The 16,662-nt window shown below is 39.1% G+C and overlaps 1 protein-coding gene across 1 annotated transcript; it reads right to left on the bottom strand.

Annotated features, from left to right (window-relative positions):
- Positions 1 to 351: 351 nt before the first annotated feature.
- On the bottom strand, positions 352 to 9,764 carry LOC129248489 (uncharacterized). The gene is made up of 5 exons (XM_054888049.1): positions 9,244 to 9,764; positions 8,140 to 9,151; positions 4,251 to 4,392; positions 850 to 1,076; positions 352 to 791 (listed from the first exon to the last, which is right to left on the bottom strand). The coding sequence occupies exons 2-5, from the start codon at positions 8,895 to 8,897 to the stop codon at positions 704 to 706; spliced, it is 1,215 nt and encodes a 404-aa protein (XP_054744024.1). The 5' UTR covers positions 8,898 to 9,151; positions 9,244 to 9,764; the 3' UTR covers positions 352 to 703.
- Between the last annotated feature and the right edge of the window lie 6,898 nt (positions 9,765 to 16,662).

The raw sequence follows: 16,662 nt of genomic DNA, 5'->3' as shown, positions 1-16,662 counted from the left end.
ATGCTATGTCTTCGGAGTATTCGAACCCAGACACTTTAAACCCAAGCAAACTGTCAGTTTTCGCTCAATTTTAAATGACATTTTGACAAATGACATTTTAAATAGAATGGATAAAATGTTGCTGGCATCATGTTTCTGGCATGTGGAACGCGGTATTCTCACGGCGTGCACTGAGTACTACTTAGCCGAGAGATGCACATGAAATTTCACACATTTTTCACGGCAAGGCAATTTAGATTTTGACAGCCATTTCACGTGAAATGCGAACTTAGCAACAGGGAACGAAAAACCAAATTAATTCTTTCTTAGAATAAAAACCTTGCTCGAAATAAAAAGTTCAATTTAGTGTCATTTTATAGTATAAAAGAGTTCTTATATAAAAAGGAAGTGTATTTAAGAATATAATATAAGCATAATGGGTCATAAAATCTCTTATATGTTTGGCATTAATTTTTATATTGCTTCTTATAAATAATGTTTGTTCATGTTCTTCAACTAAGAGTGCATTTGTGACTCCAAAACGGGCGCAGTAGAACAGTAGCAACACCGTGCCTAAAACTAAAAATTTTACAAATGATTCGCCGAACTCTAAGGTGATATTACTACTATTTTACTGCGTCCCTCACATAGATTATGTTTTGCAAACATTTACAAATTTAATTTTTTAATGTATCACATTTTATTGGTAATTTTTCCCCATCCTTCACTTCAGCGGTGGCACCATACTGTCAAAACTTCCAATTATATTACCAGGTGGATTGTAGTTACACACAACATACGTAGTATCACCTCTGAGAGAAAAATATGAATTTAGCATAGTTCACGATAAATTTCTTCAAAAACACTCACCTAGTCGCAATACCGACGCCCAATTGTCGGCTTTCCCGCCAGACAACTTGTGTAAAATGCCCTGTGCCGGGCTTGTAATTTGGTTTGGAGAAATCATAGTAGCGCACCTCATCGTACCAACTTTTTACTGCCGTTGAGCCATTTACCTCCATACCGCGGGATGTATACAAATTCTCACCATAGGTGTGCACTTGGCGATGTTCCAGGCGGCCCGATGAAGCCAAGTGCTGTTGGAGAAAAACAATATTAATAATATAGTATATAATGATCGAATTGAGAAAAATTGAAAACTATTTTTTTTATGTATTTTTTGCTCCTAAAAATATTTTGTGAATTTTGGAAATTTAGATTTGGCATTGCAGCAAGGCAACATCGACAACATAAAACTTCTATACGATTGTTCCCGCAGACTCACGGTAAAAGCCTTGCAAAAATTCCTATTAAAGATAAGCCAGTCGGGAACTCCTCAAGTAGCACTGAAGCTGCGTTTTAATACCTTTATGAGACCTCCAACAGGCAGATATAGCCAACCAGAGCTGTTGATATAATGGAGGACTTGGTGAACTGCCCCGGGCTGTCGAAGAAAGGAGCACTCAGTGAGCTTAATCGTCTAGCTGCCAAGCCGGAACATTTACAGAGAAAGTGCTCAACAGTTTTCTTCTCTGTAAGGTCCCCACAGCTTCTATAATGAGGGTTGAGTGGTAACCCTAGCTTCTCTGCGTGTGTGCCGTTCGTCCAGTGACCGGCTAACACAGCTACGAGTTTGGAAATTGAATGCCAAGGAGTCCAAAAGGCTTTCTAAGTCCTGCGTATATTGTACTGGGGTTAAAGGGTTTTCGAAAGAGCACATGAAAAAATGGAGGCCCATCTTTTCTGCGCTTTCCTGAGAAATAATTTGCGCAGTTCCTCTTTAACAACTGACCGGAGGACGCCGATGTGCGGCTAAGAGGTCTCTGAGACCAATTTCGTCCCCTTCCTGGCAAGCTCATCAGCAATTTCATTTGCCTCTATGTTCCTATGTCCTGGAACCCATATCAGAGAAATGTTAGCTGCACACCCAAGAGATTTCATCTACTCCTTACAGGAGTTTACTAATTTCGTTCTGCACCATGGCGTCGTCAGAGCCTTGATTGCGGCTTTACTATCGGAGAAAATGTTAATATCTCCCTCGCTCCCACGTTCTCTAAGCATTTTGCATGCCTGCAGGATCGCAAAGACTTCTGCTCGAAAAACACTAGCAGTATTCGGCAATTCATAGGAGATAGAGAAATTGGCAGATTTAGAGAAAACCCCTGCTCCGACACCCGATTCCATCTTCGAACCATCAGTGAACACAGACGTGCACGCTTCGGTGAAGCCTGAAACGTTAGAAGCAGATCCAAAAATATCCACAAATCATTTCCATCTAGTCCAGATTACTTATTTATGGGAAATAGAAGAGTTCCCATCGGACTGGATGCAGCGCATACCTGTAAAAGTTCGGATAAGAAAACTCATATGATACAAATTCCGATGTAGAGTTCAGCATAACAGTGCTCTGTTTGAGCTTATCGAGCCAGTAGCAGGAGGTAAGCAGGGCTGCATATTATCGCCACTGTTTTTTACTATTTGAATGATACTTGATGATGTGCTAAATAACGCCCTTGATACCAGCCCTAGAAGAGGAATTCTGTGGGATCCTATTAGAATTGAACACCTGAAGACCTATACTACGCTGACGATATTGCTCTCCTCTTCAGCAAAGCGGAGAAATGCAGAGCACGTCGGTCTGCGTATAAATGCGAGCAAACCCAAATACATGCAAATCAAAAACTCGCAGGAAAGCAATTTTTACAGTGCAGTGTACGATGAACAAATCGAAATCGTCGACACTTTTATCTTCCCAAGAAGCCAGATTACACCAAATGTCGGAATGATGGCTGATGTAAGTGCGTAAATTAAAAGAGCCAAGCCAGCCTTAAAAAAAATAATGTACTCGGAGCAACTGACAAAACGCACAAATGTAAGGATTTTTAATTCGAATATCAAACCAGCTGTGAAACTTGGCTTGTATAAGCAACTACCACACACAGCTTGCACTCATTGTCAAACGTTGGCTCACAACAATTCTTCACATATGGTCCTAAAAATTGGATGCCGCACGAACAACTTCTCGCAAGGAGCGGACAAAAACCCATTGCAATTGAAATACGGGAACGTAAATAGAGATAGATTTAGCGCACCAGCCACAAACCAGCTAACGAAATAAACACAACCGTGTTAGACTGAAACCCTCAAGGACGTCGCCGCAGATGACGTACTAAAGGATCATGGCGACTTAGCCTTTTTGACGAGTTTTTAAGAGTCGACGAAAGCCTAACGTAGTCCAAAATCAAGGCAAAAGCGAATAATCGACAATATTGGCAATCTTTTATTTCGGCCCTATGAAGGCGCGGCAAGGCAAAGCAGTACTGTCTAAGTTTGGGGTGAATGGTACAGCATATACTTTCAGCGCGTACTAAGATACAAAAACAATTTTTTGAAAAACTGTTAAAAATATCATATAGGATTGGCGCTGATTGGAACCTTAGACAAACTGAGTTATTCGGGCATGTTTTGTAATTCACTTCCGAATGAATTTCATTAAAATGTTCGACCAATTGCATTGAAATGAATTCAGCAATAGATTACAGTACTTGCCTGATTATCTCAGTTATTAATTACAATAATAAAGTTACTGTATTGAGAATAATTTATGTCCTTCTCATGTGACCATGTGACGAGTGTAACTTTGTCAGGGTGACAAGTTGCACCGTCCTGCTGAAACCAAATGTCGTCCATGTCATCCTCTTCAATTTTTGGAAGCAACTCGTTGAGCAGGTCACGGTAACGCTCGCCATTTACTGTAACCGCGGCTCCTCGCTCATTTCCGAAAAAAAATAGCCCGTTGATGCCGCCAGACCAAAAACCGCACCAAACATTGACTCATTGTGGATGCATTTGCTTCTCTACAGTAACGTGTGGATTTTCTGAGCCCCAAATCTAACAATTTTGCTTATTTACGCAGCCACCGATGTGAAAATCAGAAAGGAAGAAGAAGACTCACCACTTTGGAAATAGGTTTTCAATATTTCCCAATTTTGTTCAAGCGTATAGCGTCCCATTTCGTAAATGTCAAACCTTTAAGTAAATTATGAACACATTTGACATGTCATTTGTGTTACCATTCTCAAAAAATAGATGCTTCAAAAAGCAAACGCTATATGGCCCACCCTGTATATGTAATTCTTAGTGGCCTCAATCACGCTCCTTTTCCTTAGTTTAAACATTATCGCATTTTTTCTTTAAGGTCAGCCATTAATCGTATTTCAATTTACCATCAAGATTCTTAATACTCACATTTTCTTCCTTGTACCACTCACCTTAGCCCATTGTTGTGCGTAGCGACTCAAATCACTGCTCAGCGTTAGGACTGGACAGTTTTGATGACGTGCTCGAAACCGATTATGCGCCTCCAAGCATTCCTGTTGAAAATCTGTTGTACAGTCGGAAGTAGCGCCACCACTGCAAATATGAAGATTTGTTTTTAATTTTATAATAAGTTACTAATACCTTAACACATTGAGTGCCAAGCTGGTTTGATGAAAATATTCAACGGAAGCCAAGCATTTTCCTTTTTGTTTATGAAAAAAGGATAATCACTTTCTGGGCGATCCCCTATTTTGTTGCATATTTTGTATTTTATTACTTTTAAAATGACTTCGATTCGCTTTCATGCGAGCTAGCACTTTAGGAAGTTTTAGATGTCGTACAAAACCGTACAAAAACTCTATGTATTAAACTACCCTAACGATACCTAAGTTATTGAGACTTAATACTAGAGACCAAGGATGATAGATTATTAGCTGTGGTCATCAGAAGCGAAATTGTGAGAGTAACTTCAACCGCCACGTAGTCGGGTATTCACAAGGCGAATTGAGTACTGAAGGTAGCGTCTTCGCAAAACAGTTACTTTATTTTTCGCAATTTTGACAAGTCTGACGTCAGGTCCCTTACCAAAACAAAACAAACGAACAAAACAAACAAAAGGAGGAAAAATTACATGAAAATGCACTGAATTGCTTGGTAATATTGTGATTTGTGAGATCTCAACTAGGCAAACTAATAAAAAGGAAGTGCCACGTGTTAAATTGTGAAAGCACAAATTTTAAAAAGCACCTCCAAATGCAGTTTGCGTTTTAATGCGGAAGACGCCCTGGCAATAAAGTGTGTTTCGCCTACTCTTCCTCTTCACAAACCAGTAACTCCCCTTCCTTTTGTTCGTTTATTCATGCACTCTGCGACACTGAAAATGCGACCTTGTAATCCATCATCCTTGGGGTATTCAATAGCAGAATTCTGCACGGTGATTTCACACGTATTCACACATTCGTCCCATCAGTTATTGTTCAGACGGCGGCGAATATTTTAACACGTGCGGGCCTATATGGATTTATATCACCAACACAATTTCAGTTTTTTAGTAAACAAATCGCTGTCAATACCCGGGCTACGTCAGCCAATCAGCTGATTCATTAAAAATCGCTGAGATCCGGTTAACGGTCGGGTGTTCGCCACAGCTCTGCATTCTGCACATCTGCTAGAGACCATCAAAGCACTGATTGGCTGCGCGCGCTCTAATTTGCTCGGTTAGACATAAATGGGAGTATTTGTTTGAAAGAAAATGCGGTATAGAACATTCATCTTTTATCACTTCGTACTTTTTTTTTGTGTTTCTGGTATATTTCATTCTTCATTTATTTTTTCTCTATTTTTCTTCCAGCGCAGTTTTCTTCTTCCTCATATTTTTCGTCCTTTTCTTATGCTTAGTTATGCCTTTTCTCATGTTGCTTTCTTCTTCCATTTGTTTGTGACAACTCAACGAGACACCGTTAGCCCTGCTCGAGCTGTATTGCTGCACGACTCGGTGTCCGCTGTTTTTTTTTTTTTTTTTGTTTTAATAGGCTTTAAATTGACAGATACTCATGGACTCTAGGCACGATCAAAAAACTATGCCACGCATTGCATATGTGTGAGTGTCTGTTTGTCGTCGCTTCCAAGGAAACGTTGAAATAAACACTTCAATCTGTAATCCAAAACTATATCCAGTAATGGTCAGCATTCAGAGGAAATAATATAATTAAAAGAAAATCCTTTCTTCATTGTAATCGTTATTGAAATAAACTTTTATCATTGGTAACTATTTTTTAATTTGGATTTTAATTTCTAATTCTGTCCCCAAACACCCATTACTAGTTCACGTCTTTCTGCTATAAATTAGTTTTCGGATCTTGGTGTTGCTTTCCACTCAGGGCTCTCCATTGTTAATCACACTGGTCTCATTATTCCTAAGGTGTATTCCAACTTGGACTTTCCACGTTATTCACGAGCATGAGAATTTAAAATGATAATACAAAAGAGAGGTTTTATGGGAATAAATTTATTTTTACGCAAACGCAAACAATGGGCTTCATTCTTGCACGAGCGAAAAGGGCGAAAAAGGTTCAATATTACTATCAAAAAAGAAGGAAGACGTAAGGCTCTTTAGCTCCAAAGGGAATATACTTAAGTTTTATACGGACGATTCCAAAATTACTACTGAAGTAGACGTTGGGATATACTGTCCAAAGTTAGATTTCAGGAAGTCGTATAAGCTTCCAGATCACTGCAGTGGATTCGAGACTGATATTTTTGCAGTTGGAAAGGCAGCAGGCATAGCCTGTGATACTACTGAGACAAACTCCAAAGTTAACTTTAGGCAGCCATTAAAGCAATTACATCGTTTAGTATGACGTCCAAGATCGTTCTTCAGAGCAGAGAGTAGTAGAAAGATTGGCAGTAAATTATAAGCTATATTTCTAATGAATTCCAGGCCATAAGAGCTTTGAAGGGAAAGAGGTAGTAGACGATAAAGCGAAAAACGCAGTCTCTCTATCCTCGGAATTAGTCAATGAAATACCATAGTCAAAACGAATATTATACAACGAACTCGACGAAAACATTATCGAAAATTTCAGAACAAGATGGGAAACGGCGTCTTCTTCAACACTTCGCTCTATGAACTTCGCAAACAGATATATTTTTTTAAAGTAATTTCCACAATTTGGAAGTGTTGTTCAAGTTTTAAACGATTCATGATTGATGACTTGCCAACCTTGCTGAACAAAAATTCCAATACAACTTGCCATTCTCAGCTATTAAACCATAGGCATCGATATTGATAATTCTCATGCAGATAAAAGAAACAGCTGATACGAGGAAAATACTTTATAATTCTTGAGTGAAGTCAAAGTTGGGATATGCCTCAGTAATTTGGGTTTTATTCGCAAAGGATCGAAAGAGTTCAAGCTTTGTGCGGTTTGCTCTGCAATTTCTTTATTTTATAGTACCACGTCCTTCACTTTCCTCAAAACGCATAATGCACTCACTGATATCTATGATATTATCGTGGTATCACTAATTGTCCAGATCTACTGGAGGAGATAAACTTCAATATTCTGCAAAACGGTTTTACGTTTTCACGTTGCCTGTTAAAAGTTTTAAATCAAAGTTTTTAAATTTGGCACCTATTACGAAGTGTCTGAACGGAATTAATAGAATTTTTAATAAATAAAATAAATAAATAATTGGCGCGTACACTTCTGTTAGGTGCTTAGCCGAGCTCCTCCTTCTATTTGTGGTGTGCGTCCTGATGTCGTTCCACAAATGGAGGGACCTACAGTTTCAAGCCGACTCCGAACGGCAGATATTTTATGAGGAGCTTTTTCATGGCAGAAATACACTCGGAGGTTTGCCATTGCCTGCCGAGGGGCGACCGCTATTAGAAAAATGTTTTTATTAAATTTGCTTTCACCGAGATTCGAACCAACGATTTCTCTGTGAATTCCGAATGGTAATCACGCACCAACCCATTCGGCTACGGCGGCCGCATATTTTGTTTCGACAAATAGAATTTTTAATAGGTATTATCTTTTAGACTTTTGGTACCTCTAGTATGAACGGGCTTGAATCTATAACTTAATAAATGAAATAAAAATTACAATAATTATTAAGTCGAAATGGAAACTGCAAAGATATATAACTTAAATGAAACTCCCTAACTAAACGAAGGAATAGCCTCTACTTAAAGTGCTACTTGTACAAAACTCTCTCGTCAAATAGCTCATCTTAAGAAAAACGTTATTTCCAGCCCTACACAACAACAACCTCAGTGTGTCTACAGTAAATAAAAAACATTCACGTTCCGCTCGCAAACAACCCCTACCACTTTACCTTGGTATAGCTGCGGCATCATCGTAGCCCGAGTGAGCTGGTTTTTGAGGCTCAGTTTGTGTTGCTATTGCCGTTTGATGTATTCGAGTCGATGGAGCTGCAAATATTTTACTATTTCGGTTAGAGCAAGTAGCTACAGGACGTTCGGCAGAGCAATTGATTTGAGCCCTGGAAGTGGATGTTCCACATGTAGGGCACGTATTTAAATTGCGATTCGACGCATTTCTCTGGGGATTTGAATAAGACGATGCGCAATCGGCGTATGCTCTGGCGGGTGTAGCAGTGGCTCGTGGCTGAGTGATTGTGCTTCGCGAGCATTGATTTGGAGGTACATACGTAGAGGTTGCAGCTGATGATGTAGGTAAAGATGCTGCTAAAGCCTCATCTTTTGCCTTGCAAGCTTTACAATTGCACAATTCATCTGGACTGCGGAATGGCGGAGGCGGAAGTGGCAGTGGTGCTGCAAATTGTGTTGAAGTGTCATAATCGCATGTCCGTGATTCTATGCGAGAATGCATGGATGACGTTTGCTTAGGCTGGCCATAATTTAGCGATCTAGCCGACGTACACTGCATGACCTCGTACTCGTTGGACCGATCTATATAAGTAGTTGCGGGTACAACGATTCGCGGTCCCACGTTTAGGGCACTCACATTGCGTGATACATTGTGTGACCTAGGGGGATCGTCGTACCGATGTGCAGCGGGAGAGCGTGAACAATGTTGAGCACGACGCTGTGCACTTCCACCTATACCCATTTCTCAACAACAACACTAACTTGCTTTTGGCGCATCGAGACTAGTGTTGCTGACGAAGACGTTGAAGTTGTCGACTTTTTAGCAGTGCCGCTTTTCTACGACCGCAACTATAGCCGGAGCTATATAATTTTATTTACAATTCACTTTTTTTTCTATTTAGTTATTTTTTTATATTTTTTTGTTTTTTGTTGATTTAAGTAATTTTGATTAGAATATTTCCGAGTTTTCTTTTCAACGCAAATATTTGTATGACACTGAAAATGTCAAGATTTAGATTATAGCGAAAAGAAAAAAAAACAAAAACAATTAAAAATAATTATCAGAAAATTCAATTGAAACTATTTACCTGCTAAATAATTGATATTTTCATTACGCTATAGAGCGAAGCAAACCGTAATCTATCGATTGAAGTTGGTACTCTTTTTGCAAATGACCACACGCGTCGCTATTAGATGACTCTTCGACGGACTCAAACAAACATTTGTATGTGAATGACACATAGGCGGTGCATCATAGGGCTGTTGCTCGGTTACAACATTTACAGCTCTTGGATTGTTCTGGCTGTTTGACCTAGATCTAGGCTGGCCGCGTTTTTGCTTCGACTGCTGTTGGTCTCTATGTGCAGAATTTAGTTCACAGTCTGGATTACAACAACCACACGACTCTGTACTGTGTACTCCACTAGAATGTGGAGTATTCTCACTATCAGAACGACGCCGTCGATTACGGCTCTGCTTACTGCCCATCGCTCGCACCACCACAACAATTGAATACTATTTTTTCTTTATATCTGTGTATTTATTATATCAAAAACATAAAAATTTTGTAATTCTATTGAAATTTTTTAATGTGAGACCGGAGAAAGTAATGATAAGTTGACAGTTTACAATAAAAAGTTATAAATTGTAAAAACCCATATTTACACAGGGCTGTAAGAAAAGGGAGCCTGACATTTATTACTGCAATTAGCTATTTCTGTTCGCGAAGGAGATTTCGTTTGTAAAAGTGAAATCTTCTTCTTCTTCTTGATTGGCGCAATAATCGCTAAAACGACTTTGGCCGAGTATAACAAAGCGCGTCAGTCGTTTCTCGTTGGCCGAGTATAACAAAGCACCAAGTCCTTCTCCACCTGATCTTTCCAACGCAGAGAAGGCCTTTCTCTTCCTCTTCTACTACCAGCTAGTACCGCCTCGAATACTTTCAGAGCCGGAGCATTTGTATCCATCGGACATAACTCCGCCAACGAAGCCGCTGGATCTTTACTGGCTGTGCTATGTCTATGTCGTCGTAAAACTCATACTGCTCATTGTTTTATCGCCTACGATATTCGCTGTCGCCAACGTACAATGCGTCCAAAAATCTTCCGCAGAATTTCTCTCCTCCTATTGGTGTTTTTTCTGGTTCCCAGATAAACGAAGTCTCTTACTACCTCGAAACCATAACTGACAACAATGACGTGGGCGGCGATACGCGAGTGCGCCGACTGTTTCTTTGATGACAGAAGGTACTTCGTTTTGTCCTCGTTCATCAACACACCCATTCGCTTTCCTTCTTTATCCAGTTTGGAAAAAGGCAGAACTAACAGCGTGGTTGTTAAGGCCGATCATGTCAATATCATTGACTGAAAGTATTTCTTACTAATCCCAGGGAACAGTTTAGCCATCAATTGCCCATTCATTCCAAAAAATTGCTTTTGGACCTGCCGAAATGCTACCGGGCCGCACGATGTACAGAATGCAGAGGGGTGGCCAACGTCAGACCGTTAACCGGTCAGCGATTTTGAAGAACTCAGCTGATTTGCTGATGTAATCGGGGTCATGACTGCGATTTGTTTATGGACTCTTCTGGTGGTATACGAAAAACACAGTCTACACTCATATTACTTTGCTGCCATCTGAACAACGGCTGATTTAACAAGTGTGTGAGTCCGTGTGAAATGAGCGGGCGGAACTCTGCTGCTCAGATACTCACGAATTACTGGAGTAGCAGCCGAAGTTACTCCCACAATTTTGCTTCGGGTGATCCTAAAAACCATACCGTGACACTGGTACAGTGTGATGCGATACCTGGATAAGATATCTACATTTTCACTGATAGCAAGGCGGAGCTAAAATCTCTCACAAAGTAGTCGACAACTTTCAAGGTAGCCATGAAAAGGTGAAGAGTGAGTAATTTCACATAGAGGGTAACTGCAGTGCCGATGAACTTGGCACCAAATTGACTGAAGAGTACACAGCCAATGGAACACCCACCACTAATAGCCACACCCTTACAAACATGTACTTATCTTTTAGGAAATTGTAAGAACGGCGAATGGAAGATGGCGGAATGGAGCCACCTGCAGAATCACCCGACAATTGTGACCGACTCTCAATGTTAAACGCACAGAACCACAGCTAAGCCAAAATAAGCACAGTCTTGGCATACTGATTTCAGGTGTAACGGAGGAGTGCCTTAGGCAGGCATGCCCATAAGAGTTCTGCAGAAGCTGTGTAGATGAGGTAGAAGAAGAGATGGTCCCGCACCTCCTGTGTCATTATCTTGCTCTACCCAGGTGTAGATTTACAATTTCAGATAGACACTTTTTTATGGAATTGGAAGATCTCTGTACTGCGGAACTGAGTATTCTTCTGAATCATCTTTGAAAAGTACACACTGGTTTTAGGAAAGATAAGGACAAGTATCCCATGCGACACAGCGCGGCCCCACAGTGGACAACCGTTTCAACCTAACCTAACCAAAGACATACAGTCATTCAAAGAAGCTTTGGCACAATGATTTTTTTTTAACATTATTCACATTGTCTTTCACGCTAAATTTTTTCCTTAACTTTGTTTGAAAATGTAAATTTTACTATAACAAAAACTATTTAAATTTAGGTTGCATTATTAAGTGCAAAGTTTTTTACCAATCATTAAATGTCTATCAAAATTTCACAATTTTATTTAGCATTTTTCGAAAATTTTTGGGTACGCAGTTTTATAGCTCATTTGGGCGTTTTCTCGAATTACAAAAAAGTCGTGTATTCGCTATATAGAGAAAATGCGCAACACAAGCAGGGAAAAAAATTATCAAAAATTAATGAGAATTACGAGTCACTTCAGACTTCCCCTTTATTATACTAAAATTTAATGAGTTATAAAACTCATCGTCATTGTTGGCATGACGGTCCGGGTTGAACCTTGGCCTCTCTCAATAACTTCGATCAAGAATATCGAACTTTGCAGACATCCTCCAGTTTTTCAGTCCAAAGATCTCGGCTTTGTCCTTAACTGGGTCAATCCAGGTTTTCCTTGCACGACTCGTTTTATAAGCCGCATACAGCTTACTATTTTAGATCATTTTTGCAATTTCGTTTGGGTCCACCCTCAGAACATGTCCAGCCCACTTAAGGCGCTGAAGCTTGATGATGCCGTTTAGCTCAACTAGGCATTCATCGTTGTAACGTAGGCATTAGTTGACGTGATTTTTCCACACCGGAACAAGAAAGCGGCGTACGATTTTTCGTTCAAATATGTTAAGCTTTTTTTCATCCGCCTTACGCGTCTCCCAGGTTTCAGAAGCATAAGTAACGTAAGGCTCAATTGTTGTTCTATATAGTTTCAGCTTAGAAAGAAATGAGGAACCTAGAGTCTTGTGTAGCGAAAATGAGACCACGTTTCCCGCCTGGAGCCTCGTACTCACGTTTTGTTTGGCTGTTGCGTCCGCAGAGATGATAGATCCAAAAGATTTGAACGATGCAACCTACTCAAAAGTGTTACTGTCCATCAACATCTTAGATTTACATTCGTTTGGAACTTTTCCAGGGCACCATAATTTGGTTTTTGATTCGTCTATGCGGAGGCCCAAGCTTCTGGCTGCATTCTCAAGATTTAGAAAATCCTTTTTCAAAGCTGCTGCGCTCCTATATATTAGATCGATGCCATCCGCGAAAGCTCGATTTTTCGATGATTTTATCATTATAGTGCCATTCAGGCATACACCAAACACCCGCGTAATCTTCTCTTCTCTAAAACAAACACGAATAAAGTAGAGACAAGTGGTTCACTTTGCTTCACCCGCGCGCTAGTGACAAAGAGAGCGTATAGTCACCCAAAGAGTTTTACGCGGTTTTCGCTGTTTGAAAGTGTTTCCAAGCTTAGGAGGAATATTAAAATCATAAAGTAGGTTGCAAAGAGTTCGTCTGTTAACAGAATCAAATGCTTGCTTGAAATCTATAAATGAATGGTACAAAGGAACGTTTCATTGGTCGAATTCTTCCATAATTTCCCTAAAATTACATATTTTGTGAATTGGCCATCTTCCTTTCACGAAATCTGCGCTATAGGGGCCAATTATATCGCGCATATTTACTTTGAATCGTTCATTACTTTGAATCTTTCATTTCATAAAATAGTAGTGCCTCGGTAGTTTGTCCAGGAGAGGTTGTCACCTTTCTTATGTAGTGGAATAATGACCACTACGTCCCAGTCTAATGGCATTTCTTCAGTGCACCAGATGGTTTTTATTGGGATTGATGAGCATTTTGTACTTCTTGTCCTCTTTCTTTGAGTAATTCTGCTCGTATGCCATCGACTCCAAATGCTTTGTAACTCTTTTGTTTCATAATTGCACGGTAAGTTTTATCCAAAGTGGGTTCAGATGTTGAGTCGTAGATTGTATTGCCATAGCAGACATGAGGCAATGCTGGCGATGTTACTCGGACTTTTAAAAGGTCAGGAAAATATTCATCGTTATAAAACTCCCAATTTTTTTCTTTAATCTGATTAAAAGGTTTAAAGTTTTGATGATAATTTTTTCGAATTTTTATAAATTTTATAAAAAAATTTAAATCTGGATTTATTTGGTCTCTGTTATATAATGAACTTCAGTTTTATTTTAAATAATTCAAATTAATAAAAGGTCAAGACATGGCAATATGTGGTTTTTTTATTATGTTTATAATTTTTTAGAATTCAAAATACGACAGAGGAAGATCGAGGATATAGCCTACGTTTTTGTTACTCTAGAATCACTTTGAATGAAATAATAATACAATAGTTTTTTTAAACTCTCATCACATTTGTGTTACATGGGGAACTAAAGGCTTAAAATCAACCGAAAATTTATTATACTTAAACTCACCAGCACCAACGGAACATTTTTCACCGAAAATTAAGTAGCACTTTATGCGAATCAAAATGATAAACTGAACGGAGCACTTAAAATCACCGGATACGAAGCCCGCAGCCGCTTGGCAGTTTGGGGCGCGAGTACTGGCATACTTACACACATATGCTGATACGAGAAAATACCTTGCACATACATAAGTTTAACTGAGATAAGGCGCAATGTTTACTTATTTACTATTATATTTACGAGTAATAATTTTATTCCATCAGCTGTATGTAGACATTTTTATGTATTTTTGTGGCTGCATATAAAAGTAAAAATTAATTTTCTGCACAAATCTGTTTTCTTTGTTTCACAACGGCACATTTACAACAAATAACTGTGTAGAGAATTCCAATAGGAGTTGCTTATTTATTCACTTAATAATTTTTACTAAAAATGAAATATTGAAAGAATTCGCTTCTTTAATGTGTCACCGTGAGGAGTGCGCGCGCCACTAAAATTGATAACAACAAAGGCAGTAAAGTAGCGGTGGTGCTTCGTCACTCATAAATGCACAATAAATATTTTATTGTGGCTATTGTAGTTTTTTTTGTTTCCACATAATTACTTTTGCAATACGTATGACAATGAAATTGAAATCAAAAACGCTCCCAAATCAATCAATTATTGTTTAACATCAAGTGACACTTGCATTCAATTTATGATACACGTTTGAGTTCAAAAGAATAAGCCACCGATCAAATAATGTGCTTTACATATTCACAATACAATTTAATATTCAAATAATGCAAACATTATTGCGCACCTCCCAAATATGCCAAGCTGAATGAGTGACTAGCCGATTTGGGCAGGCTGTTGCAAATATGGGCCAAGCAAAAAGGTAAAAGCAAAAAAAAAGTGGAGGCAAAAAATTATCTTGACTTTTTTGTGAGCCAATAAAGTGTGTTTTTTTTATTACTATTTAAATTAATATTTAACATTTTTGTTATTTAATTAGCATATTTGCTCATAGGCTTGGGTTTTATTCTATTTTTCTGTGAGTCTCCATATTTTAATAGCTTTTGATTTCTTAAATTTAAATTATTAAATTCTTAAATTAAAAACTTCAACCCCACTTAGTTTATAGGTGCGGTGAGGAGTGTAGGTTAGGTTAGGTTAGGTTATAATGGTTGCCCAGAGAGTAGGGCCCACTTGGACGAAATAGTTTGGTTCGTCCTTTGTGATACCATTTAAGGACAGAGAAGGGGGAGGAAGGGAAGGGATGGGGGAGTGGTGAGTGATGGTGAGGAGTGTAAGGGGAATCATTTTTAAAGGAGTGAAATGGGTCTTTCAACAAGACTCAGCAGCAGCTGAGGAGCAACCGCTAAAACTAATTTTTATAAAAGCCTTGGCCGAGGGAATATTTATCGCTGACTGGAAGCTGACTTCAGTCACTCTAATTCGCAAAAGCGGCAATAAGAGCGATATTGCGAATTACAGACCAATTTCGAAATTATCTGCTATCGCATCGATGAGATGGTGCATTACCATGCAATAAGCGCCAGCGGTATTCAAGCGAGTTTGACGAAACAAACGCTTAAAAACACCAATATAGAAAATTGCATTAACGGTTTGGCCCGTTGGCACAAATTGCTTGTAGACAATTCCCTCGGAATCGTAGAAACAAATGGGCGTCGCCTTGATTTTTGACTTCTCTAAACGCGATTTTTTGAGTGGTGGCTCGCCTGGGGCCTTCCATTCGGCACTTTGGCTTAGTTTCAGGTTCATCCCCAGTTGCAATGTTGTAAAGAGGTTCTCGTTTTTTCTCGCCTCTTTAATGAAGTCTTTCAAATGTTCAATTCTGTGCAATGTTTGGTCCTCAGTTGACTTGTGCGGAATGAAACGTGCACAGACTTTTCATAACCCCAAAAGAACAGTTAAAAGCGATAAATCGATGTTTTGGAGATATTCGACTCCGATTCCATGAATTTCAAAGATGATTTCGGTTCATGAACAATTTCGATGGAGTTTTTGGTGACTACTGATTTTGGGCGGCCCGTATGTTCATTGTCCTTAATGTCCTCACAACCATCTCTGAAACGTGTAAACCACTCATGAACTCTGGCACGAGATAGACAATCATCGCCATAAACGTTTTTCATCAATTCAAATATTTCGGTAAGCGTTTTTACCGATTTTAAAACAAAATTTCATATTAGCCCTTTGCTTGAAACTCATTTTTGTACCGATGACACAAGCATACTGACACTTTAGGCGCAATAACTTTGCTTCCACTGAACCGAATGTCACCAAACTTTCACTAGAAGTCAACTCGGGATGTAACTTCCAACGCACTAACTCATTAAAAAGATGACGCCATCAAAACCATTTTTATGATCCATTGACTAACTGAAATCAAACATCTACCAGGCCTTAATCACCCAACTTTTTGAACAAATCATTATGGAGACTATCTTGGCTCTATTTGAAGCCTTATAAACTGCCCCAAATATTTACTTCGCCATTGGGAAAACATTAGTATTTGAACACCTGCGTGCTGTGTTTCTGAGTGAGTCGACCAATTATGCCGTTCGGTCGCTCACACTTGTGTAGCTACATATATAGTATATACATTGCAAGTATAAATTTCATTCAAAGAAAATATAGGCAC

Source organism: Anastrepha obliqua, chromosome 5, assembly GCF_027943255.1.
Source record: "Anastrepha obliqua isolate idAnaObli1 chromosome 5, idAnaObli1_1.0, whole genome shotgun sequence".
Taxonomy (NCBI): domain Eukaryota; kingdom Metazoa; phylum Arthropoda; class Insecta; order Diptera; family Tephritidae; genus Anastrepha; species Anastrepha obliqua.
Note: the sequence above shows the minus strand (reverse complement) of the source record. Positions and strands in the feature narration are given on the sequence as shown.

Coding starts and splice junctions, on each gene's coding strand:
- LOC129248489 (XM_054888049.1), bottom strand. CDS start 8,897: ATGGGTATAGGTGGAAGTGCACAGCGTCGTGCTCAACATTGTTCACGC. Junction 1,077..4,250: donor ACGCACAACAATGGGCTAAG/GTGAGTGGTACA, acceptor TTTCTCCAACAG/CACTTGGCTTCATCGGGCCG. Junction 792..849: donor GGCGTCGGTATTGCGACTAG/GTGAGTGTTTTT, acceptor TTTTTCTCTCAG/AGGTGATACTACGTATGTTG.